At 39.1% G+C, this 27,500-nt stretch overlaps 2 protein-coding genes across 2 annotated transcripts in view; one reads left to right on the top strand and one right to left on the bottom strand.

The window, feature by feature from the left end:
- Window positions 1–4,536: 4,536 nt before the first annotated feature.
- On the bottom strand, window positions 4,537–18,499 carry LOC106871440 (uncharacterized). The gene is made up of 8 exons (XM_014917906.3): window positions 17,491–18,499; window positions 14,905–14,993; window positions 12,101–12,341; window positions 11,468–11,680; window positions 9,127–9,317; window positions 8,297–8,375; window positions 6,461–7,261; window positions 4,537–5,826 (listed from the first exon to the last, which is right to left on the bottom strand). Exons 1-8 carry the CDS (start codon window positions 18,342–18,344, stop codon window positions 5,685–5,687), a joined length of 2,610 nt encoding a protein of 869 aa, XP_014773392.2. The 5' UTR covers window positions 18,345–18,499; the 3' UTR covers window positions 4,537–5,684.
- A 3,480-nt stretch (window positions 18,500–21,979) lies between these two features.
- The window catches only part of LOC106871392 (uncharacterized), a 7,791-nt gene continuing 2,270 nt past the window's right edge, over window positions 21,980–27,500 (top strand). The window contains exons 1-2 of the mRNA XM_089365634.1: window positions 21,980–22,915; window positions 25,863–27,500. The exon at window positions 25,863–27,500 is cut by the window's right edge and continues 2,270 nt beyond it. Of these exons, the coding sequence (XP_089221760.1) occupies window positions 26,006–27,500 (1,495 nt within the window). The 5' untranslated portion in view covers window positions 21,980–22,915; window positions 25,863–26,005. The remainder of the gene's footprint in view (window positions 22,916–25,862) is intronic.

Raw genomic sequence — 27,500 nt, 5'->3', positions numbered from 1 at the left:
TATGCGCATGAGTATGTTCGTGTGCGTGTGTGTACGTGTGTATATAGTATGCATGTGTATGTGTGTGTATGTATGTGTGTGTATGTATGTGTGTGTGCGTATGTACGTTTGTGTATATATATATATATACATATATATATATGTATTTATATATATATACACACACATACGAACTCAAAAACACCTCACCTAGTTTCTTCTGGTCAGGTCCGTCGGTAAAATCTGCTTAATTGATATACAATTTATCACACACACACACACATATACACACAGATAATACTTCAACGAAAATCTTCGTGATTAAGCGTGAGTTCTTCAGCTGCCTTGCCATTCTTGTCCAACCAGCTCTGGACATTTTCCATCCATTGCAGTCTTTGCTTGCCTCTTGGTTTAATATTCTCTTCTCTTTCTTCCACGATAATGTTTACCAAACCTCTGCTTATTTGACTTTGGCCATTATAGATGAGCTTTTGGTTTTTCACAGTGGTCAGTAGCTGTCGGGTTTCACGCACTTCTTGCTTAAACAGCAACGTAATTTCATGACTTCGCTTGTCTGGAGTGAAAAGATGTTTATGATAAATATTATGAAGAGAACCAGAAATGAAATCAAAAGCGCGAGCGTGAAGCAGCCGTTTCCGCACGTGTCGTTCACGAAGAACATAAGGATAAGCGTTTTCTGCAAACCTTCATTTCACATTTCAAAAAGTATTTCAGACAGTGGATATTTTAAAAGAAAACCAGGCTCAGGTTACCAGCCGATGATCAGAAATGAGCAATTTTGAGAACTAGAAATCATAGCCCGATTCGCTCCCTTACAATATATCGGACACAGGTTGTATGTCGTTAACCAGCTGGAAAAAATGTTTTCTTGGGGTTAAAATGTAGTAACATAGTTCCTTATTGAACAGCCAGTTATAGTGGCAAAAAATGTTACCGTCTAGTATTGTTATTACTTATATCTCGTTTAAAGATTTCAGAACTTGCTACTTTTCTCATTATTTAAAATAACTTAAAAAATATCGTTCCAGAGAACTTTATCTAATGTGTTGTCTCTTCGTTTTAAAACAGTAAATTGTGATTTGAGGAAGATATTACTGCAACTTCCAGCAGATAAAATAACTAGGCAGCTACTTCCCTGATAACTTGAACCTCAGAAACCGACCATTCATTCACTTTGTCATGTGTATGAAGACGACTGAGCCAGCCACTCTACCATTTGCAATTCTAGGAATAATTCTTTATGAAATATTTCATTAATTCCGTTGGTTTTCTTCCATTAAGCTTACATTTCAAAAATACTTACGTCCACCATATTAACATGTTTAATCAATTCGAAGTTAGATTTTCTTCTTGCAAATCTTCCGTTCCATTCGTTTCAATTTTCTACCACCTAAAATACTTTTTTTTCCTTCTTACCTAAATTTTTGATTCCTAAATATACGGTCTTTTTGATTGATTTTGAACATTCTTCAAGATTTACTTTTAAAATTTCTTATCTTGCTTTCATTTTCCAGAAACTCGCAGCAGACGATATAACCGTCTGTTCAATCAATTCATTCAGACGTTTTATTTATACATATATATATATATCCACTTCTGTATTTTGTTTTTTTCCAATATATACCTTTCATAATTAAAGATTGCTTTCAAACTATAGAAAGATTCATATATGATTGCTTTCAAATGTTCTCAAAAAAAATTTTTCTTTCAAAAATTTTTGCTCAAATTAAACACGTATCAAAATTTCACTGAATCATATAAAATGTCTTTTAGATTTTTATCTTGGCCATAATTTCGTTTCTTTGTTTCTTTCTAGAGATGCTTATTGTATTATTAATTTGTTTTTATATCTATACACAAATATAAATGCATTTTCTCAAAGTGATAGATAGATAGATTATATGGTTTATGTTTACATGCATATATATACATATATACACCGTATATATATATACACACACACATATAAACACACGCATATGCATGCAGCATATACACACACATTTATATATAAACTGTAAAATACGTATACAGTAATCACTCACCATATCGCGGTTCACTTATTGCGCACTCAGTACATTGTGGGTTTTTCTGATTAATATACGTGAATTTATATCGCGGGTTTCCGCGGCTGATAGGTATTTATAATCTTTTAGATTTTAATTATTTCTGTGGGAGGTTTTGGGACGTAAACACACGCGATAGTCGAGGGATTACTGTAAATATGTTATATGCACTTGTTATATGTGCTTGTTTCTTAGCTCCAAATCAACAAACCAGACCCAGTAGACAGATCTATCATCAAAAATGTTCCAACCACAAACTTCCCATCTTATTTCCAGGGTTTCCAGTCACGACATAAGTCCATCAAAGACTACATTTCTCCAAGTACATACTCTCGTTTCTTTCTCCAACGACAGCTCGGTATGTGCTTTGAAGTAAATTTGGTTTGGGTGTTATTACTAGCAGAACAAGTACTTCATGTAGAACAGCAGGCAACCTTTCAGATTTTGAAAGAAGTTTTTGAACATTGAATGGCTATAGGGGTCCACCGGAATGAAATAGTAATCAAAGGGGTCCACAGGAAAAAAAAATAATGAAAACCCCTAGAATGGGGGGACAGAGATTTGCTGAAAGAAATTGTTGAAAAAATGAAAAACATAAGAAAATGTCCCAACACGGCCAGAATCCATAAAAGAAAAACAACAATGTTACATAATATAAATAACCTAAAATTTCTTTTAATCCAGAGATTCTATCAAGAGAAAGGGGGGGGAGACAGAAATAGGGAGGTGGGGGGGGAGGAGGAAGACCAATTTAAAGAAGAGAACTGCTACAAGTTTGTTACAACCTTCTCAATGTTTTAGATGGTGGTGGGCCAGGGAAGAAAGGCAGAGTAACATTGAGTGTGCCATCATTAGACACAGATAATTATAATAACAACAAGAATAATAATAATAATAATAATAATAATAGTAATAATAATTTTTTACACTGGCAGAGAGGCCAGGAGTTTGTAGGTGGGGGTGGAGGCAGAGATAGGTTGAAAATAAAAATACCAAGTGTGGTCCTGGCAGGATTTGAACTCAGAACATAAAGGGACATGACTCAACTTTCTATTGAGTCTAATTTAGGCCCAGGATCGGAAATACTTTAGGGCAGCTGAGATCAGTTGATTCCAGCAACGCAGCGACATTTGGCCGTGACTTCTTTCATTGAATTTATTAAAAGTGGTTGGAAAACAGTCGAAACTATAAGTTGAAACCATAGCACAGTACAGTACGGTCACATCAAAGTACATGCCCATGTTACAGCAGCACAATCACAACCTCATTATATGTTCTCAAATAGAAGAGGAAACTAACAAACACAAATTACATCGTAAACACACAAACACAAGGAAAGGCACACACACACACATATATATATGCATATATATATATATATATATATATATATATATATATACAGATACAAACATACAACCATACATACACACATACACATGTATAAAATTTTTATAAGAAGCAACTCTAACAACATAAGCATTATTGATGCCACTTATTTAATGTATGTGTTTTGATTAAATGCTTTTGGCTGCTGGATTTCATCCAAGAAAAATCCCTTTATGACATGAAGTTTTAAAAAACACTGAATACCTCAAAACCAGCCAAAATAAATGGCCCAGTAGGTCAACAAGAACACTGGCTATTGATATTTTGCTGCGATTTCAGCTCTTCAGCACCATACTCCTGAGTCACCTTCAAAACAAATCCAAATCGTTGGCCTGAGGTATATAATAATTATTGTATTAAAACTAAAGTTGAGAGTTTGTTTCATGACTCAAGTTTCATGCCACTGCAATCTTCAGGCAGTGGTGTGAAAACTCAAGTCACGAGACAAACTCTCTGCTCTAGTTTCAGTAAAAGAACCACATCCTCTACAACATGTATTGAGCACTCTTTTCTCATTCCTTCAAAATAAAGCAATGTGTATGGATACATACATGTGCATATATATATATATATATATATATATATATATATATATATATATATATATATATATATATATATATATACAAGCTGCCCAAAAAAATGCGTACACACTTCAGGAGAGGAAAAGATCTGTATAAATATTTAACTTGTATAAGTAGCCCTATAAATATAAATACCTCTTTCGATGTTTTATCAAATTGCAATAACACTGAATTAGAATATTTATACAGATTTTACTTTTTCTGAAGAGTGTAAATACTTTTTGGGTGGAGGACTATGTATGTATGTATATATATATCATCATCATCATCATCATCGTTTAACGTCCACTTTCCATGCTAGCATGGGTTGGACGACTTGACTGAGGACTGGTGAAACCGGATGGCAACACCAGGCTCCAATCTAAATTTGGCAGAGTTTCTACAGCTGGATGCCCTTCCTAACGCCAACCACTCAGAGAGTGTAATATATATATATATATATATATATATATATATATATATAATATATTGTTCCATTAAGGTATGATCAACAAAAATACTCCATCCAGTGAAAGATAAATATTATTTAATGTATACAGTATAAAGATACAAGCTACTGTTAGTTTCTTGCATTGGAGACACCAGGCATGTTATAAAAACCTGCCTAGACCCAAGTCTCCAAAGGAAGAAACTATTAGTAGCTTGCATTTTTATACTGTGTACATTACAGGAAATATATATATGTATGCATGCATATATACTCACACACACACACAAGATATGATTGTCCAAGATAAACTATTCCATAGTTTTCCAGCAGATATATTAAGTCAAAGCCCTTACTGCTGACATGCATGCACTTCTACTGTCCACATCTCAGATTCCATCCAACGACCACACCCAAACTGACCACAACCACCCCACCACACTGAAAACAACCCGCTGATTCAATCCTGCAGACCACATTCTCACTGACCATAACAGCCCTGTCCACACATCACACCAGCTACAGGCCTTCAACCACAACCCCTAACCTAACCAGCCTCAGTTTCAAACCACATAAGTTAGCTTTTAGGGCTTTCAGCCCATCCCCCATTTTTTTTACTGTTTTTCTTTCATTGTTTTTGTTATTGTTACTTTTAAGGAGTAGAAAAAGAGTGAGAACTACATTTGCCCCCTTTTTCCTCTCTCCTCTACTTATGACCCTTCCAACTTCTTCATCGTCATCATCATCAACATTGTTATCATCATCTACCTCGTCGTCGTCATGACAATTGTGCCGCCGAAGTGAAGGAACAGCAAGGTGTGGGGGGGGGGGGAGAGAAAGAAAGAAAGACAGAGGTGGAAGTGATGTTCTGGTGCCAACCCTGGAGCTGTAACGGACCACAGAAGTTGAAAGTAGGAATCAGTGGCAGAGTGGATCGGGTAAGTCACATTGTCCACGTCTGATCAGGAGTTCAAATCCACTTCAAATCCACTCCAAAGGCAACAACAATGAATGGCTAACAAGCAAGCCTGTGGTTATTATCATTATTATTATTATTATTATTATTACTATTATTAATATTATTGTTATTATTATTGTCATCATCTTTATTAGAAATCATTATCATCCCCATCATCATCATCATCATCAACATTTTCATTATTATTGTTATTATTGTTGTTGTTTTTGTTGTTGTTGTTGTTATTGTTGTTGTTATTATTAAGGCTCTTGTTTACAATACTTCAACAAAGTCCTGTAGATTTCTTTCTGGTTGGCATTAGTTCGGATGCCATAGGTGTCAAATAGAGTGCGACTAGCTCGGAAGCCCTCACTTTGGAGCAGATAAACCATCTTGGACAATCTTCAAGAAAACAGGAAAAAAAAAAAGAAAGGATTAAAAAAAACAAAACAAAATAAAACAAAAAGTGTACAATAATAATATGTTATAGGCTTGGTATTAAAAAAATGGATCTACAGGAAATATTCTGCTCAATACCACAGATTTGCTTGTAACCGTCTACCAAATCCACTGACAAGGCTTTGTTCAGCCCAAGGCTATAGTAGAAGCACTTGCCCAAGGTGTCACGCAGTGGGACTGAACCCAGAACCATGTGGTTGAGAAGCATGCTACTTACCCAACAGCCACTCCTGTATATATTTATTCATATTCATTCACATACATGACGGGCTTCTTTCAGTTTCCGTCTACCAAATCCACACACAAGGCTTTGGTCAGCCCAGGACTATAGTAGAAGACACTTGTCCAAAGTGCTGCACAACAGGATTGGACCCAGAACCATATGACTGTGAAGCAAACTTCTTAACCACACAGCCACATCCATGCAGACAATCATCTAATTAACGTAATTACTGAGAATATTTTGTTTGTTTGTTTTTTTACTTGGTTTTGCCAGGTTCTTGCTGTGAACCCGGGTCAGACATAACAACCCCATCCAACATACAACAAAATAATTAGAGAGAGATTTTCAACTTACTTGGGGAGGAAAACACCTTTAAACTTGCGTTTGTGAATGTTATAGAAAAAGGGTGGCATTGCCAGTACAGGGCTAGGGTCAGGATCAGGAAGGCAAATCCTCTTTATAGGGGGTTCATTGGTGAGATTCTGACTATTTCTTGCACTCCTGTCTACAGTGAAGTCCATTTTCAAGTTGCCGTGGGGATCGGAAGACGTTGACACGACAGTAACAGACACAGCACCCTTCATGTTGGCCGTCACTTCACTTGCATTGGCATCGACAACAGCACCATCACCATTTCCCATTGCTGAATTCTCAGATGTTGCTGGGCCCACATCAACTGAAGCAGCAGCAGTAGCAGCAGTAGTAGTTGTGGTAGTATTTTTATCATTTTCATTATTATTATTATTATTATTATTCTTGTTGTTGTTGTTGCTGTTGGTATCTATGTTGTTATCAATGGGGTTGCCGGACACAGTCCTAGAGAGTGAGGTGCTTGACGAGGACAGCAAAGAGGCCGCAGGTGCCGATGACGAAGTCTTGCGTTTCAAACTATTCAGGGCTGACCTCTCGTTGTGCTGCTGAGCGGACAGTGAAGGGTAGGACAACAAGACAGAATGTGACGGTGATGGTGAAGACGACGAGGTGAACGAAGACTGGCAATTCTTTGAAGACGAACTGGAATCTACAGGGCTTGAACTGCAAATGCATTCATTAAAAATTGAACAAAGTTGGGCCTCAAGGCGCTCACTGAGTTTCATATCTCTAGCAACTGATATCATCTGTTCTATAAACTTGGCATTGAATATGTTATCACACCTGCAACAAGAAAGGTATGGAAACATTAGCATTATGTGTAACAATCTTTTCTACTATAGGCACAAGGCCTGAAATTTGGGGTGGGGTGAAGTGTTGTGGGGCAGGGTGGATAGTCAATTACTTCGACCCCAGTACATGACTGGTACTTATTTCATTGAACCCTAAAGGATGAAAGGCAAAGTCAACTTTACCGGAATGTAGAGATGGATCATCATCATCGTCATCATCATCATCATAGAGTGTTTTAAATCTGAGTTTTGTCCCCGTTAACAGGGATGGCTGGATCTACCTCAATGCCATAGCAACTGAAGTAGGTAGGTGCAGCCCACCCCATCCTTTGGGCTGGTTGGTGCCCGTTCTCCTTTGCTATCATGAGGATTTTTTGGAGCTGGATTTTCTACAGGGAGCATGCCCTTGCTTTCTTTAGTTTCTAGGCATGAGTGGTCCTGAGACCAAGGTCTCTACCATGATTTTTAAGAAATGTGATCGAAAGCTAACACAGGAAAGCAGGGACGCTACTCCCTAAGACCCCTTTCGGAGCCCCACTAATGTTGCTAAACATTTCGTCCAGCATGTTACCGATTCTGCCAGCTCGCAACCTTAACCATAAACAAAACAATGATGGATTCTAATTTAGGCACAAGGCCCATACTTTTGAGGGTACCAGAGTACATGACCATCGCTTTATTTTATTGACACTGGAGAGATGAAATGCAAAACTGATCAGAGCAGGATTTGAACTCAGAATGTAAAGGCTGGATATAATGGATTTAGACTCATGGTCAGCTATTTTGTGGGGAAGTGCTTAGTCATTACTATTGACCCCTTGGGTGATCTCAATAGGGACCACTTAAAGTGATCTGAAGACTATAGGGACTAATTTTGTTATACAAAGAAACTTCTTCAATACAATAAGGACCAGCTTGTATTACAATCAGACCCCTTTATAGTAAGGACCACTTTGTTTCACAATCAGAGATAAGTCCCTCATGGAACTGCAAAGAACCCCCAAAGAGAGTTTGAATATGTGCTTACCACATGGGACCAAGTTTTAATGCCGTTTTACCAGGATTTTCTGATTGACAATCACACGGAAGAAGATCATAGAGGTTTGCTACAAAACAAAAATCGAATTGAATTTAATTTAATTTAAATAAATAAATAAACAAAACAGTGGGTGGGGCACCACCCCGGTAATGTGGACTGACCTACAAGGGTCTTGTACTGGTGCCATGTAAAAAGTACCCATGCAAAGCCATGAAAAAGAGTCTGTGTGGTGCCACATAAAAGTGCCTGTATAGTGCAACATGAAAGCACCCAGCACCCACTGTAAAATGGTTGGCATTAGGAAGGGCATCCAGCCATAGAAACCCTGCCAAATCAGACATGGAGTTTGGTGCAGCAAAATGAGAAGGAATAGATTTTGTGAAAGGGTGATAATGGAGAGAATAAGAAAGGGAACAGTGTTGGGAGTGGGAATAAAGGCGACAGAGGAGGGTGGGGAGTAATATCAGGGGTTTGTGTGGAGGAGAGGGGACAAAGTAGTAATGGGGTGGCTTCACTAGGTGGCCCCAGCCATAGGGTAAGCCAGTCATATGCTGGCAGGGCAGATAGATATCCCTGCCAGCATATGTTGCACAATTCATTGGGGCCCAAGACTTGTAATGGGTACCTGTGATGGGATGAGTTAGTCCATCTACCATGCTAAGATGAGTTGGATGGTTTGTTAGGGTCCAAGCCCTTATAGTTATATAAATCGATAAGGTTTCAGTGCCTTCCCTTTCTTACAGTACAGAAACAAAATACCTTGTCCACACACATCTACACATACAGAGACAGACACGATAAATAATGAAGATACTTACCAACACTTGCCCTCATTTCAGGACAAAAAGCTCTCTCTTCACAGATCTGACAGTGTATTAGAGGACGGACTTTCAGAGAGCACATGTCTGCGTAATAGGGGCCACGCTGCACTTTAATTACAACCAACACAAATGGCTCGATGCACACGCCAAACATCACCTGGATACCTTTGCTGCATTTTGCTGCGGATCTAGAGAAATAATTACACAGAAATATCTGTCATTAAAGAAGGAATTTAAATATATAAATGCTGAAAAAAGGTGTTAATTCAAGGAGAGAGCCAAACAGATAGAAGGAGCTAAAAAGAGAGAGAGAGAGAAAACAGTGAGAGAGAGAGAGAAAACAGTGAGTGTGAGAGAGAGAGAGAGAGAGAGAGAGAGAGAGAGAGAGAGCAAAAGAGAGAGAGATCCAAAATGATTTCAAATTTTGGTACAAGGTAAGCAATTCTGGGGGCAGGGGTAAGTTGATTACATCGACCCAGTGTTCAACTGCTACTAATTTTTTCGACCCTGAAAGAATGAAAGGCAAAGTCGACGTTGGCAGAATCCGAACTCAGAATATAAAGACGGACTAAATGCTGCTAAGCATTTAGTCCAGCACGCTAAAGATTCTGCCAGCTCATCGTCTTAACCAAAATATTGTATTAGTAATTCAAAGAGACTCTAACAGGCGGTGGTGTGTGTGTGTGTATAGAATGTTAACCACGGTGATATAATGGTGGTGGAGAGGCAAGGGTGTAAAATCTACTTTTGTTTCCTCCTCCTCCTCCAACCATATTCCTGTTAAGATTCGCTGCTTTTGTTTCCGCTGGTTTCGGTTTTTCCCCTCCCAAAGGTTGCATTAGCAAAGTTACCTCCCTTGAAACACTTGAGCTCGTTTGCTAAGAAAAGATAATTTGAGGGATCTCCGTTAGTTTCGACGACGATGAACATCTTGTTCAATCAACTTAGCTGCCAACTCATTTAATAAATACATAAATGGCTGAATATTCCATTGATATCTGTACTCTTAAATTATAGGTACAATTCACTCAACACGTTTCTGCACAAGTTCCAGCAATCCAGAACTGAGAAGAGTGGAACTTAATTCAGTTTCCATAGTGATTAACTAAAATGACAATTGGATGAAACGCTAGTCTATCGCAAAGTTAACTTCCCGACTATTACTTTAACTCATTTATAGGTGAATGGCTTCGAGCAACGTGAAATGAAGTGTTTTGCTCAAGAACACTATTCACTGTCGGGTCCGGGAATCGAAACCACGCTCTAACAATCCTAAGCGCAACACCTTAACCATTAGGCTACGTGCCTTCAGACCAAACCCAATCACATTACCAAAATTACCTGCTTTCTAACAAATATTGATAACCCTTCGGTATTCGAACGTGACGTCATTCTCGCACGCAACCTTCTCTCACAACATAAAGAGACTAGGCTGAAAAAGAGGGCGAACGATGTCATCTCCTCACACCGACACTCTCTGGACTAATTTCGAAGGAACACTCAAATATTTCCGACAATAATCACAGTGAAGTCCTCTCCCCAGCTTCTATACTCTGCCAATATAGGATTGCTGCTTATCAGAGTTTTTCAAAATCTGTTTTTGCGTCATTGACAAGAATAAAGATTTAAGGGAGATAACTCTTCCGAGTTGTAAACTGCAGAAACTAGTTTTTCTCCGTACCAAGACACCTGTGCTTGACCCCCTCTCATGCTTTAGCCTTTCAACACCTGGCCTACAGCCAGCCACTGCCCACCTTCCCCTCCCAACTACTTCCTCTTCCCCTGTTCTTTTCTGTCTTGCAAATTACATAGCAACTTCACTCGTACCAGTGGCGCTGGGAACAAGCATCAAGTACACTCTGTAGAGCGGTTGGCATTAGACAGGGCATCCAACTGTAGAAATCATGCCAAAGATGACGCTGGAGGCTTGGTGCAGCTCTGCAGCTCACTGGTTTCCGGTCAAACCATCCTACTCCTACCAGCATGGAGAGTGGACGTTAAGTGATAGGCACAGGGTCTGAAGTTTTGGAGGAGAGAGCCAGGCAATTACATGGACCCCAGTGTGTAACTGGTACCTATTTCATTGACCCTGAAAGGATAAAAAGCAAAATTTGAACCCAGAACATAAAGATGAACAAAAATGTTGCAAAGCATTTTGCCTGGCATGCGAATGATTCTGCCAGCTCACCGCCCTAAGTGACCATTAAATGGTGAGAACCATTATCAACATTGATATCCAAAAGCTACAAGATAATGCATGATTAATTCAAAACACCTGGAATAAATAAACGTTACATTTGGCAGAGAAACCAGAACGTGAAAGAGTAAACTTCCTTACTTGGCTGCGGCACCGATTACCACCCTGACAGCAGCTTCTTTCATGTAGTCATTCTTTATGACATTGGCACCATAATTCCTCATTGCCACATGTCTTGTTTTGGCAAATAAGGCTGACAAATCTGAAGACACAATACACAGCAGGCCGTTGTTCCGAATATTGGTGAATGCAGCATCCAGGTAAGACACGCAACTCCCGTGTGCATCAATAAATCTGGGTGAAAAAGAAGAGTTCGTTAATAACAGTGAGATGACATAAAATAACGAGGGGAAAATCTTTTTGCATTAAGCATTAGTAGAAGATTTAGGTAACACTGTGTTAAGTGACTGACGTTTTACAAGTGTAGAGGGGGGGGGTTAATGTTTAGCTTGATTTAGACAGGTATTTATATATAAAGGCAATTATATAGAGGTGTAGACATGACTGTGGGGTTAAGAAGATTACTCTCTTGCTCAAGATGCCACACAGTGGGACTGAACCCGGAACCATGTGGTTGGCAAGCTAACTTCTTAACCACACAGTCATGCTTGCACCTCATACCATTTGGAATATTCCTATCACGGAAACAACAACAACAACAAAAACTCCTCCAACTGCATTTCCAAACCACAGTGTGATGCGGTGCAAACTTACATGAAATCAAATGCCTCCAGATGCATAATAACATTCGCAGAGATTTGCTGCACAAATATTTCGTCAATAAGTTGATGCGGAAGAGGGAGACCAGGCGCTCGACTGTAGTCTATTGGCAGTTCCTTCGGTAACATGCTGTTACGGTAGCAGTTTGCCTCTAATAAGTCGAGGTTGTTTCGCTCTGTGATAGTCACATGGGCCTTCTTGCCCAAGAACTTCTTCCACTGAATACCAGCCAAACCTGCCAAAAGATAAATAAACAAATAAACATACTTAACATATATACTTACATATACATAAAATACACAAATACATATATACATATGTAGACATACATATGTGTATGCACACACATATACCTTGGATCGTAGGGTGACATGCTGTGCTTGAGGAGACCTATTGAGTCAAGTACATCAAAATCAAATAGAAATTGTAGTTGTGATACACATACTCATGGCACATAAAAAGCACCATCCGAATGTGGCCGATGCAAGCACTGTCTTGACCGACTTCTGTGCCGGTGCCATGTAAAAAACACCAGCCGATTGTTGCCGTTGCCAGCCTCCTCTGGCCCCTGTGCTGGTGGCACATAAAATGCACTCACTACACTCTCGGAGTGGTTGGCATTGAGAAGGGCATCCAGCTGTAGCAACACTGCCAGATTAGACTGGAGCCTGGTGCAGCCTCCTGGCTTCCCAGACCTCAGTCAAACCGTCCAACCCATGCCAGCATGTAAAACGGACATTAAACGATGATGATGATGATGATGATGATGTTACTATAAGCGAATTTTCATAAATTTGTGTGAACAGACTGTAATATTTTGGCCTGTTTCCAATATCATTTTATTAGTAGCAGTTCTTGTACTTAGCTGCCCACAATCCGTGGCACTCAGTCTCACGTCTGTCTGTCAGACAGCCAAATAAGAAACTGATTTTAGGATACATTTATAGCAAAGAAAAAAATAAAAACCATTTTATATGGGAATAAATATACCATCATTATCAACATTTGATGTAGCCAGGTTAGCTGCTGCACAATCTTTTGCGCCATTGCACGAAGAAGACTCTTGTTCAGCTGCTGCCTTGCACATAACATCTGAAGAATGCACTGCATTTGTATACTTTCTCTTTGGAAACGATTGGTGCCTTTCCTCAGGGAAGTATTTCTCCTTAAGGCCTCTGCAGTTTTGGCAGGGTCTCAGGTGAACAAACCGGCAGTTTGTACCGTCTTCCCCACGTCAACATTTGCCTGTTAGGTCCTTGACTTCACTCCAAATTTCTTCTCTCCTCAAGGGTTTTGGATTCCATTGGGGCCTCCATATTTGAGTTTACCGTTTTTTGTTTGGTGGTTTCGGGTTTCGGTTTTAGGCGTTTCATATTTTCCTTTTTCTCCCCTTCTTTATGTTTGTGCTCGTGTTCTTTCCTTCCTTTTCTTGTGGTAGCACTTGCATTCCTCTGGTTGTCCAATGGGCTGAGGGCTCCATTCCTTTGTAGGACCGCTCTGTGTGTGTGGGTGGGTGGGTGTGTGTGTATAGAGAGAAAGAGATATATATAGATATATATAACAGGCTTCCTTCAGTTTCTATCTACCAAATCCACTCACAAGGTTTTGGTCAGTCTATAGAAGACACTTTCCCAAGGTGCCACACAGTGAAACTGAACTCAAAACCATGTGGGTGGGAAGCAAGCTTCTTACCACACATCCACACACACACACATATATATATGTATATACATATATATATGTGTGTGTGTGTGTGTGTGTGTGTGTGTGTGTATGGGTCAGGTTGTGTTGAATATATTTAATTAACAGAGCAGAAATATATAGTTGAATATATTAATGAAAATAATAGTAATAAACTAAATGGAGCAGTAAAAAGCTTAAATTGAAATACAGAGATAGGCGAAGAGACAGGTAGGTAAGCATAAAGGTAGGAAGACTGCCAGGCAGACAGATGTTACTGTTGACATACATTTTATTGCATGGGGTATTAAAAAAAAAAAACTAAACAAGAAACAAATAAAGTAAAAGGGAAAATTGTATAAGTCAGTGACTAACAATTTCATATTTCAAAGAAGGGAGACAACTTCAGACATGTTTTGGTGTCACTCTAACCTCATCAGCAATCAGTGAGACATAGCCTTCACTGCTGTTGTTGTTGTTGTTTTTATTGTTGAAGCAGTGGTAAATGAAAGCCCTGATTGTACAAGGCCTATTAGTCAAAGATGTCCCATTATGACCATCACATCTTATTTTCAGACAGTGTTTTAGGCACAAACACAGATGTGTGGTAAGAAATTTTCTTCCCCACCACATGATTTTAGGTTCAATCCCACTGCATGGCACCCTAGGCAAGTATCCTTTACTATAGCCCCAAGGTAATCAAAGCCTTGTGAGTGGACTTAGTAGACGAAAACTGAAAGAAGCCCAACTTCTCTAAGTTTGGTGCTATCATATTATGCACCCAGTAGACTCTGTAAATTGGTTACTAAATGATCGAAAATAATGTAGGGGTCAAGAGAAACCCTTTGGACCATTCAGGAATATTACAACCCCTCTAACCACTGGCAGTCTGATAAAATACAACTGGTATACTCTTTAAAGTGTTTGGTGGTAGGGAAAGCATCAAGGTGTAGAAACTGAGTCAAAAGTAGAACATACAAAAGAAACATGGTCCTTCAACCCATCCACAAGGATGATTATACCATATAAGAACTGACTCCCCCAACCCATGCCAGCATAGAAAGTAGACATAAAAACAATGATATTGATGGAAGGGAGGAAGAAATGAGCAATCTTACCAGAGCCACCAAGAGCATCAAGGCAGGCGGGAGGTGAACCAATATCACGCTGAGAGCAGAATGTTCCTAGCGTACAAAATACAAATTCTCTGCAACAGAAAAAGAATAAAGAGATATTATAGCTTGGAATGTAGATCATTGTTACAGGTTAATTAACAAACAGTAATTATGGAGAAACAAGGATTTAGCAGCAACAGCACCAGAGGTAGCAGCCATTGTATACTGACATCTGGCAACAGCAGCAGGAGCAAAATGGTTCTGCAAACTTCATTTTTATTGTGTGTGTGTATGTGTGTGCATATGGATGTGTGTATGTACATCATCATTGTCACATCATTCAACATCTGCTTATTCTATCGGTCTCTCTTGCTGAACCGCTAACTAACGGAGACGTAAACACACCAGCATCAGTTGTCAAGCAATGTTGGGGAGACAAACACAGACATACAAACATATACATACACATATATCATCATCAACGTTTAATGTCCGCTATCCATGCTAGCATGGGTTGGACGATTTGACTGAGGACTGGCAAGCCAAAAGGCTGCACCAGGCTCCAATCTGATCTGGCAGAGTTTCTACAGCTGGATGCCCTTCCTAACGTCAACCACTCTGAGAGTGTAGTGGGTGCTTTTACGTGCCACCGACACGAAGGCCAGTCACACGGTACTGGCAACAGCCATGCTCAAAAAGGTGTTTTTTACGTGCCACCTGCACGGGAGCCAGTCCAGCAGCACTGACAACGACCACCCTCGAATGATTTTCTAACGTGCCACCAGCACAAGTGTTAGAAGGCAACGCTGGTAATGATTACGCTGAAATGGTGCCATTTACGGGCCACTAGCACGGAAGCCAGACAGCTGTTCTGGCATGAACACGCTCGACAATGCTATTAGAGCTCCACTGGCGTGGTGACCAGTCATCGAGTATGGTTCAATTACGATTTCACTTGCCCCAACAGGTCTTCACAAGCAGAGTTTAGTGTCCAATGAAGGAGAGGTTGGCATGGGTGCCAGTCGTCGGATTCGGTTCGATTTCAAATTTCAAATTCCAAATTCACTTGCCTCAACAGGTCTTCGCAAGCAGGGTTTTTAGTGTCCAATGAAGTAAAGATACGGATTAGTGAGCTGGCTACACTTCTGGCAGAGATCACAGATTATGCTCTCACTTGCATATATATATATATATATATATATATATATATATATATATATATATATATGTAGATTCCAAGAGAGTTAGAGGTTGTGAATCCAACGAACTAAGGGATAATATCTATCCAATATACTGGTATATATCTATCCAATATATGCTGGTAGATTACCCAATTACTAATACACGTGTTTTTTCATTGCATGGCAATTTACATTACTGGATGTAATAAATGGGTGACCACACAGCCACTCCTGTGACTATACATATATATTATTCAAATTTACAGGAAACAAAAGACAAAGACAGGTGCTGGAACAACAAGCAGATGCATTAGTTTCATGTTTGGGAAGAATGAAATACATACTATATGTGTGTATATATATATATGTGTGTGTGTGTGTGTACACTTATATACATACACTCATATAAATATTCCCAACCATGTGGTCATGGATTCTGTCTCACTACATGGCACTTTGTGTGTGTTCTAATATACCCCCACACCAACAAAAGCCGTGAGTGGATTTGGTAGATGGAAACTGAAAGAAGCCTGTCAGATATGCATGTGTCCAGGTGTAGACATGTCTTGACATCGCGATGATTGCAAGCAAGCATCACCTTCATGCAAGTGATGTTGTTCACTTCCAGTCTTCCATGAAAAACATGTCTGCCTATGGGGAAATATTGGAAATACTCTCTTGCTTGGAAACAGGCAAGGGTTGGTGACAGGAAGGACATCCAGCCGTAGAAAATCAACCACAAAAAAATTCCATCTGATGCATGCAACCATCAGTCAAATCGTCCAACCCATGCTAGTATGGAAGGCGGATGTTAAACGATGATGATGATGATGATGATGTATGTATGTATGTATTTTATAAAACTAAGATGAGGCACACTTGGAATGGTTAACCTTCAATTCTGAGGGGGTCTTTTCTTTCAAATGGAGGCAAAACTATATCCCATAATTAAGTAACACTTGCATAATTACGTATTTAACATTGATTACTAAAATATTTATGAAGCAGTTTGAAATGTAGCTTACGGTCCACGTGTAGCCCATTAACAATTGAAATAGGGACCTACATTTCACGTCTGGCCTGGACCAGTTTTTATGTACGTTTGTATATATGTTTATAAATATATATACGTCTGTACATGTGTGAATGTGTATATTTGTGCATATATGTCCCGTACATATGTATGAGTGTGGGTGTCTGTATATCTGCATATGTTTGTGTGTATATTTATGGGTATACATGTGTACGGTTCTTTTAGTGTGTTTGTACGTGTGTGCTTCTGCGTCTATGTATGAATGTATGTGCATATATAAGTGTGGATGTATATTTGTGTGTGTATATATAATATATATACGAGCATATGCGCGTTTTATATAATATATAAATATATACAAGGTTATGTTCTTACCTTGCAATGGCCATTTTCGGATTATAATGCAGTGACTTGCCTGTCCTTTCATAGGTGGACAAAGCCGCTCCGCTGTAGTGGCCAGCAATATCCACACCGGCCTCGGTGATAAGACCAGAACAATTATTGTCTGTCTCAGCGCTGGCCACCTCCGCCGTGACGCCAGAAGCAGTCACAGAGGCGACGGCACCAACCGAACATCCATACGTGTTCTCCATTCTTCTTCTAACGCCAAACGGTTTGCCGTAGAATTTGCTGTAGTAGCTGTTGAAGTTGTTGTTGTTGTACTGTTGGTAGCGATAACGGTAACGTTTGTGCTGGTACTGATGATGATGATGATGATGGTAAAACTGCGGAGGATATTGGTTATAGAGATAGTGATGCTGTTGTTGCTGTTGTTGTCGGTTATTCTCGATATTGGTGCGCGATGCTCCGTGCGTAGTTGTACTATTATTATTATTATTATTATTACAAGTAGTAGTAGTTAATGTTGTTGTGGTGGTATTGCTGCTGTTGTTATTACTACCACCACCACCGCCACTACTAGAAGAACTAGAATTAGTTAACGTTTTTGTTGTTGTTGTTGTTGTAGCGGCAGCGGTTGAGGTTAACAATGAAGATGAGAACGACGATGGCGATTGTAATGGATGGGTTAGAGACAATACAGAAGGAGACGAAGATGCGGTGACGGTGGAAGAAGATAAAGAGCCTGGTGGTGATGACGATGAAGATGATGATGATGATGTTGGTGTTGGAGCAGGTGCTACACAAGTGATGTTGGATGCAGTCGATGGTGTAGTAGTTGTAGTTGGTGGTGCTGTTGTTGTTGTTGAAACGAAATAAGGTTGTGTCATGATGCCCAAAAAAACACCTCAAAGAACAGATGTCGCCGTCATACTCGGTGGACTTGTGCTGCTGCTGTTGTTACTGATAATGGTGATGGCGGCGGCGGCAGCGACGACGTTAGACGAAATGATGTCGAACCACATAAAAGAGCGACTACCGTAACGGGAGATAACTTCTCATCAATCATTAGGAGACATGCGAGTTATGGATGTATGGGTTTATATACAGGGTGGCTCAAAAGTCACTGAGGGATTGCAACTTTTGATAATTCTTCTATTTTTTGACATTTTTCTTTTCTTTTCAGGGATTTTATGGATCAGGTCCTGGAAATTAATTATGGAAAAATATGGCACCGCACAACGCTCCCAAGTGGTGAAATTGTTCTATTAAAATCAGGGGTCAATTATTCAAACCCAGAGAGCATATTGTTGGCACTTTCAAGTGAGAGATACCCAAAGAGAAAACACGATTAGGAACTTAGTTCATCGTTTTATAAAACAAGGGGTAGTAAATTATCTCCCACAATCTGCGAGACCTCGCACTGTCAGAACTCATAAGGTAAGAAAGGCATTTTCCCAAGTTGTCACTCATTGGGGTTGAACCCGGAACCGTATGGTTGGGAAACTGACTCCTTATCACGCTGCCATGTCTGTTGAATAAACATAATTTATCGCGCGTCAATATGTGGTGTAGTTTGTGCAGTTAGCAACAAAACTGGTTTTGCTGATATTTTAGCAACAGCTTGCATCAATCGAGATAATTTGGGCGATTCATTAATTAGAATCTGGTTTCATTGTTTGCCGGTTTTATCGATTTCAGGAATCTGGCTGTAGTGACATTTGAGGTAACTGAGAGATTAATATTTCTCACGTGAATTTATACTAGAGATTTTTAACTGCAGCTATGACTGTGGTTAGGAAGCTCGCTTCGCATACATATCGATTTGGGTTCGGTCCTACTGCACGGCATCTAAAGCAAGTGTGTTCTACAGAACTGTGAAGAAGTCACGCTGTTCTTCTGTTTCCAAAATCAAGGTATCAGCAGAAGAAGAAGCCTCAGTAGCTAACTTTAATATTATGCATATTGAAGGGTTCGTGGTAGCCATATGAAAAATGATATCTTAACAGGATTTATGGTGACATCTAAACTGTAAAGAGGGTTGAACCAAGATAGTTTCTGCCTCCTGGTTCTCTGGTTCATTTTGGGTTTGACTTGGATTGGGAGAACTAATTCCTAACAGAGATGCATAACCATAGATTCCATCATGAGGATATAGAAGTCGACTGTATCGATCCCAGTATTTTATTGATCTTGTAAAACTGAAAAACAAAGTTGATCCCAGATGTGAAGAGATCGGGGTGGCATGAACTCAGAAATTAAAGGGTTGCAATTAAATAACACCCAATAATTTGTGTTCTATTCTAGCGATTGTGTTGCCCCTACTCACTTGTCACTCTTGTTCATTTCTTCGTGGGTTAATCAGAAGGAAATAAGAGTCAGTATCCTTGGGTCCCCTTAGAATATTGGTTTCACATTTAGACACAAGGCAAGCATGTTCAGGAAAATAGGTAAGTCGACTACATAGACTCCAGTGCTCAACTGGCCCTTATTTTATCGACTCCGAAAGGTTGAAAGGCAAAGTCGGCTTCGGCGGAATTTGAACTCGGAACATAAAGACGGACGAAATGCTGCTAAGCATTTTGCCCGACGTGCTAACGATTCTGACAGCTTCCCACCCTCGGGTCCCCTTAGAAAACTGAAATCAACCAGGATTGTGGTCACCTCGAACGTCTGGAAGTTGACGCGTACAGTGGAAACGTAGTGGATATCGAAGATAATTCCAGAAAGTAGATGGTCTGCAAGGGAAGAAGGCGAAGCCTATGGGTCAATCAGAATGAGTGACCAGAAAATGAGAGACGAATGTGAAAGGCAGTCGATCGGGTAAATATAAATTCACGTAGTAAATTTTATCAACCCCTATATAGTGGTTCGATCGATATACGAGAAGTGACAGTCGAGTTTTCCTCAAACGACACTCGGCCTTAGATATTGTAGTCCTGGATATACACTCTGTCAGGCAAACAAAATATTGGATAGTCACAGTTCGAACACTTTCGTTCGTGGATCCTTACAATACGCTGAGTTGGGAATAAACAACAAAAACACTACCAAATTCAAGAAACGTGATGGAGAGATAACTGCTTCTGTAAAATATCAAAGTTGCTTCCCTCTTCTAGTGATTTTATTTTTTTCTAATAACTTTATTTTATACTTCTTTTTTTCTTGTACTCCTCTCCCTTATTTTCATACTTTCTTTCCATTCTTCCATTTACCAATTCCTCTCTTCTGATTTTTGGTTTTCCCTTTCTTCTCCAACTCTCACCTCTCTTGTCTCTCCTTTCTATTTTTTTTTTTGAGGATACAATTATTTTATTTTCATACATAACATATAAACATCTACATCGTTTAGAACATTGTCGTTTTATAAGATTTTGCTGGCAAATTTTAAAATTAACATAAACAATTATTTTCATGAAATTACCGGAGAACTTTCATTTAATTCTTCCAAATCTTTCTGTTAAAACGATATTGAAACCATTTGTGGAGATTTTTTTTTATCACAGCAACTAGTCACACACCACAGGGTTTAAACGGAACCTACTACAGCAAGCCAGCACGCTCTTAATACACCATTCGCCCATCTTATATATATATATATATATATATATATATATATATAGACACACACACACATATAAATGAATGCTAGGTTTGTAATATATTTTAATGTCTAAAGGTGAATTCACTGCAGTTACCATGAAGAAAAAAATTCCCTCATATGGTAAAAGGTGGAAAACCATTTTCCACATCTCCACCCCCTATGTATATATATATATATATATATATATATATATATATATATATATGTATATAATACATTAAGATAGAATATTATTTTTCCTCTTCATTTTATTTCCTTTTGCTCCTTCCAACAGTTTTCATTACACTTTTCTCCTTCGTTCCTCACATTTCATACTCTTTCTTTCTCTCTCTCTCTCACACTACTTTTTCCTCATAATCCTTTCTTCCCCTCTCCTCTCTCACTTTCCCTCCATTTCTTTATCTCCGTCTCTCTCTCTCTCTCTTTTATACTTTCTTTTATTTCCCCTCTTATTCTCTGTATTTGTTTTTTCACTCTCCCTCTTACTCGTGGTCTTTGCTTTTTCTTCTCTCTCCTCCTCCTCCTCTCCTAATTCCATCTTTCTTATTCTTTGTTTGTTTTCTCTCTCCTTCACTCTCTCTATCTATCTATTTTAATGTCTCCCCCTCTTTCTGTAATCGTTTGCTACTTTTTTTTCTCTTACCACGACTACTATAACTGATCACAGACGCTAAAGAACTACTTCCGGTTACGAAAAATAATAAAATTATGAAAACGAGTAGCGTTTCCGGTTTAAGATTTTAAAATATAATCGAGAGGAATAGTGGGAGAGTAAGAGAGAAGAAAGAAAGAAAATACAGAGGGAGAGGGAAAAGGAGTAAGAGCGAAGAAAGAGAGTGAGTTAGAGTAAAGCAGCGCAAATAACAGAGAGGAAGAGAGACTAAGAATAAGAGGGAGAAAAAAAGAGATAAAGTGAATAACAGAGAGGGGGAAAAGAAAGGAAGATAAAGTAAGAATAAGAGAGAGTGAGAGTGGAGGAGGAAGTGAATGTTTATTTAATTTTATTTCTATATTAAGAGGAGAAAAACAGCAACGGTGGAAGATAATGATATCTATGAATATATTTGTGAAATAATAAATAATTTTAATTAATGAGAGAAGATGAATTCAGAAGACGTTATGGAAAGATTTGGAGTCTTGTGTGAGGAAAGAAACACAGAATAACAACAAACATTATAATAATTATAACAAATAATAATTACACCAATAATATATATATATGTGTGTGTGTATATATGTATATGAATGGTATTGGTGATTCATAATGTGAATAGGACTTCAATTATGTGAAAACAACATTTGCTTCCTCCTCTCTTTGGAAAGAATATCAGAGGTTTTTAAACATCATTATCCCTCTGTAATATATTCTTCGCTATTACCACTGTCATCACCAACACAATCATAATCATTATCTTCATCATCAACATTATTGTCGTCAGCAGTGTTATTGGTCACCACCGCCACATGCTGTCTCGTACCTGAAACGCATCGGCATTATTAAACATACATATATGTGTGTGTGTAACCGTGTATATATGTATATATATATATAAACATATATTTACGTAAATATACATGAGTGTGTGTGTGCATTGTATGTTTAGTTAAAAGTCTTTGGACTAACGGTTCTCAGGCGGGACTAGCACCAAGTTCTTCTCAGAACACACACAAGACATATACACATATATATTTTAAAAGAAAAAAGGACGAATTCGGCCAAGGAACCATGTCACAGGATCTGCATTATTTGGTCACCAAACAAGAAGGCAGAAAGCAGCATCGACACAGAGACATGTTTGACCAAATTCTTTCCTAGATATATCTACAGCGACCATTGCTTCCTTCCTCCAGAACACAGTATGTATCAAATATATATTTATATGTATATAATCTCTGTCTCCATAGATATACACATACATATCTGTCTACTATCATCTATGTATCTACATTATATATTGATTCCGTACGTAATAGAAGCCTACATTATATATATATATATATATATAAACACGAATGTATTTTTATATACATATATATATATATATATATATATATATATATATATATATATATATGCATTTATATTTATGTAGGTGTGTATGTATATACATATAGGTGTATATAAGTATGTATTTGTATGTATATAAATGATGTAATGTCGTAAATTATAATGGTTTATTCCACCACTTTCCGAAAGGACAACATTAAAAAATGCAACAGGCGCAAGGCTACCATTTGAACCATGCACGCGCCTGTTCTTCTCCCTGGTCAGCTGATACCCTGCCTTAAATTGATGCTAATAATGTTTAATATTATCGTAAATGTTCCTATTGAAATTCTAAACCCTAATTCGCTAAAATGTTGAAGGATGCACTTATTGCATGAGTAATAGGTTTTAGATTTTGTCTGCCTTAGTATATATCTATATATGTACGTATGTTTGTGTGTGTGTGTATATATATATATATATATATGGGAGAGTGTACGAAAAAACAACAGACGAGGACAGGTGGTGTAAATAACAAAAGGATGTATTAGTATGACGCTCGGGAATACGGAAAGTCTTTGACGTTTCGAGCTACGCTCTTCAACAGAAAGAATACGGAGACCAGGAGATACCGGAGTAAGCACATGAAATGTGCAACAACGTGGAAAAAAGAGTACTCAAATACCAGAGGTAGAGTAATATGCTTTATTTGAAAGCAGCTGCTTTTAAATAAAGTATATATATATATATATATAGTTAAACGTATAGATCTATATAAATGGAAACTTGTAAGCAGAAATATTAATTTACATAAACCTGGGATATATATATATGTATATACAGAGAGAGAGAGAAAGAGACGAATATTTACCACGTATATGTTGCAGGGTTTTACACACATAGGAGTATAGGTGTTTATAATCACATACACATTTAGATATAGGTATATATAAATATGTGGATATATATATATATATATATAAGCGTGTATGTGAGTGTATTCGTCCCCTACCACCGCTTCACAGCCGGTGTTGGTTTGTTTACGTCTCTAACTTAGCGGTTCGATAGAATTAATACCAAACTTCAAGACAAATGAGAACCGGGGTCGATTAATTTGACCCAAACTTCTACAGGGCAGTGCCCCAGCAGGGCCACGTTCCTATGACTGAAACAAAAAATAAAAGATACTTTTATCTTTTACTTGTTTCAGTCATTTTCTAAAGCCTGGTATTTATTCTATTGGTCTCTTTTGCCGGACCACTAAGTTGCGGGGATGTAAACAAACCAACACCAGTTGTCAAGTAGTGGTGGACCAATGCATATTCGCACACATACACACATGTATATTGTATACATATGCGTGTGTGTGTGTGTATATATGCATACTAAGTATTAATCGAGACAGCTGTAAGGGATGATGATTAATTTGCTTTTAATAATAAACAATTATTAACTTCCCAATCTCCATTTTCTTTTTCTAATTATATATTTATATATATTAATAATAATGGTAAGACAACAAAAGAATGAATGAGACCTGCTAACAATTATGCCAGGATCCTAGGATCAATTCATTCTGCCAAAAGTTCTTGAAGGCAGTGCTCCAGCATGGCTGTAGTCTAATGACTGAAACAAGTATAAAAATAATAGTCAACTCATGGTTGTGGCTGTGACAGTTTTGGTGAAGGACATGACTTATTGTTGTAGGGAATTAGTAATAATGGTACACTGCTCCCACGAATGGAATAACCTAGTCACTATAAGTAGAGAGAAGTATGTGAAGTACCAGAGTACGTAGTAGGCAGTGAGAGATAGTCATGTCTTGACTGGTTTTACTAAGTATACTGTTTACTGAAGTGGGCATTATAAGAATCCAACATAATGAGGATTATAAGACAATGCTTGAAGAAAACCATTTTTATCAAGTGACAGCTTTTACTCAGTACTTCAACTCCTTTCAAGGCCATCCCAAAACATGCGCCCGTGCATTACACCATCCACAAGTTCTCCCGTCTCTCAAAATGCTATTGAGCCTTTTGGTCCCTTACCAAAAGGATCTCTTGCAGACTCCTCCTTCCCTCACTTCAACAATGGTAGTTCTTTCCATAAGCAAGAATCCTGCAGAAATAGCCTGCACATTTCATTCCCAGTTCACGTCCCAATTTTCATTGCACACACATGAGGTAAACCTACCCTAAACCTGTCCCCTCTTCACTTCACCGGACTCCCCACCACATACATATTATATGCAAAAGCACCTCCTTCCACTTGAGCCCTTTTGATACCAAACTGCCTGAAACTGTCCCAGGTTCTGTGAAACAAATTTCTTGTTTTAAAGTGGTCTAAATTAAAATCTTCCACCAAAATTTTATGTTAATTTATGTCCCAAACACCAGCTTCATAATAACAAAGATATTTTTATAAATTCTTCATTATTTTAAAATTAATTGAAACAAAGGCAGCATATTTCGGCAAAATTGGGTAGCAAAAGGGTTAAAGTGATCTGAATAAAAATCTTCCACCAAAATTTCATGTTAATTTATGTTTCCAATACCAACTTTTTAATAAATTTTTCATTTTATTTAAAATTAATTGAATAAAAAAAACAATGTATTTCAATAGAAATTTGGTAGTAAAAGGGCTCAGAAAACCAAGAAGGCCACAGGCTCTGATAAAATCCCTTTTGTCACCTTCAAGCCATACACCCCCAGGGTTAACCTTTATTTCCTACAAATACTCTCATTCATGTGTTAAATGGTAAGTCTTTGATGCCTGTTTATTCTTTGGTATTTATTGTTTTATGTATTTCTTTTCTAGATCTACCTGAAGAAATTTTGGAAGAAATAAAGCAGGGAAAAAGCAGAACCATCGACCGCCAAGAGGCATTCCTGACATCACAGCCAGAGTCCAAGCTTCACAATCTCCGCAACCGTTTGCCGTGTTTCTGTAAGACTTGATCAATGATGAGCAATTGGGCCAGTGACCGCAACCAACTCGTTCAACAACAACAACAACAACAGCAGCAACAACAGCAGCAAGCCATGGCTGCCAACTACCAATCCAACTACAATCCGGCTATTTCTCACTCCGGCATGAATATATCCATGACGCCAATGACGGCAACTATCAAACGAGAACCGATGCCATATAGCAGCAGCTGTAGTGGAAGTTCTGCAGGTGCTGCATTCGGCAGTGTGCAGCAGATTCCTTCACGGTCTTCTGGTGCTTCTCTCGGTAACCAACCTTTGTCCGGTGAGACAATGTACTATAGCCACGGTGTCCCATTTGCGGGCAATCCGCAAGGAAGCAACGTAGCCCGGATTTATCAAAATGCAGGTCCTGCTCCCCACCCATCACAGAATGTCGCTAATATCCGCTACCAGAGCCAGTCCCCTTCAAACCAAGTCGTGCGCCTTTATCAAAGCTCGTCATCTCCGAATAATTCAGCAGCCAGATACCAACGTTCGTCACCAAACAATGGCAACATTGGTGTCCGATTCCAGTCGACAGCGCCCCCGTCTCAACAAGGGGCTGCCAGTGTCAGTCTAAGATACCAGCCCCCACAAGGTGGCATGGCTAATGTCCACTACCAGACACCAGTATCAAACCCGAACCAAACGATACGTTATGTGAACCAGTCATCCGAGATTGCAATGGTTAACCAGCTGCAGCAGCAGCAGCAACAGCAACAGCAGCAGCAGCAGCAAGGCACCAAGCAGTTCTTACCCAGTGCTCAAGATCTGCGCAGCCCTGCACTCTCAGCACTTTTGGCCGGCAAAGCTAACCAAGTGGCTAGCCAGAACAGCAGCTATGCGCACCAACAGAGTCAGCACTACAACAGCAGCAGGCAGAATCCTAATGCCCTCACGCTGCGTACATTACAACCGAAACCCAGTCCTCCAGCGTACCCAAACACCCCGAGACCATACCCTGTTGGGAGCCAGCCAAGTCTTCAGTACGGTAACCCACAACCTTTGCTTAACCAGCAAGAGAAGGACAGCAATTACTTGAACCAGCAACCCTTAATGCCAACACTCAATCAGCTGCTGCAGGCAAACCAATTCTCCCAGCTGAACGCCAACAAAGCAGTGGTTAATCGACAGAATCAGTTTACCCAGCATTCAGCCAGTCCCTACCGTATCCACCCCTCAATTACCCAGGCTCCCAATGTCACTGTCCAGATGTACAACCAGGCACAGAGTACATTCGGCATGGGTGCCAATCAGCCAAAGGCCCCACCGAGTTCTGCCATGCCGCCTCCCCCTCCGTCCTCGTCCATTAACAAACTGGCCAACTACCCGGACACCCCCCCTGCCCCAGCCCCGGCGTCATCGTCCTCCTCCTTTTCGTTGTGGCATAAACCATCACAGTGGAACACAAGCTCAGACAATTACACTAGCTCCAGCCAGCAACAGCAGTTGCAGCAGCAGCAGCAGCAACAACAACAACAACAGC

Source organism: Octopus bimaculoides, chromosome 18 (assembly GCF_046866305.1).
Source record: "Octopus bimaculoides isolate indiv1 chromosome 18, ASM4686630v1, whole genome shotgun sequence".
Classification (NCBI taxonomy): Eukaryota; Metazoa; Mollusca; class Cephalopoda; order Octopoda; family Octopodidae; genus Octopus; species Octopus bimaculoides.
This window is presented reverse-complemented; position numbering and strand designations above follow the sequence as displayed.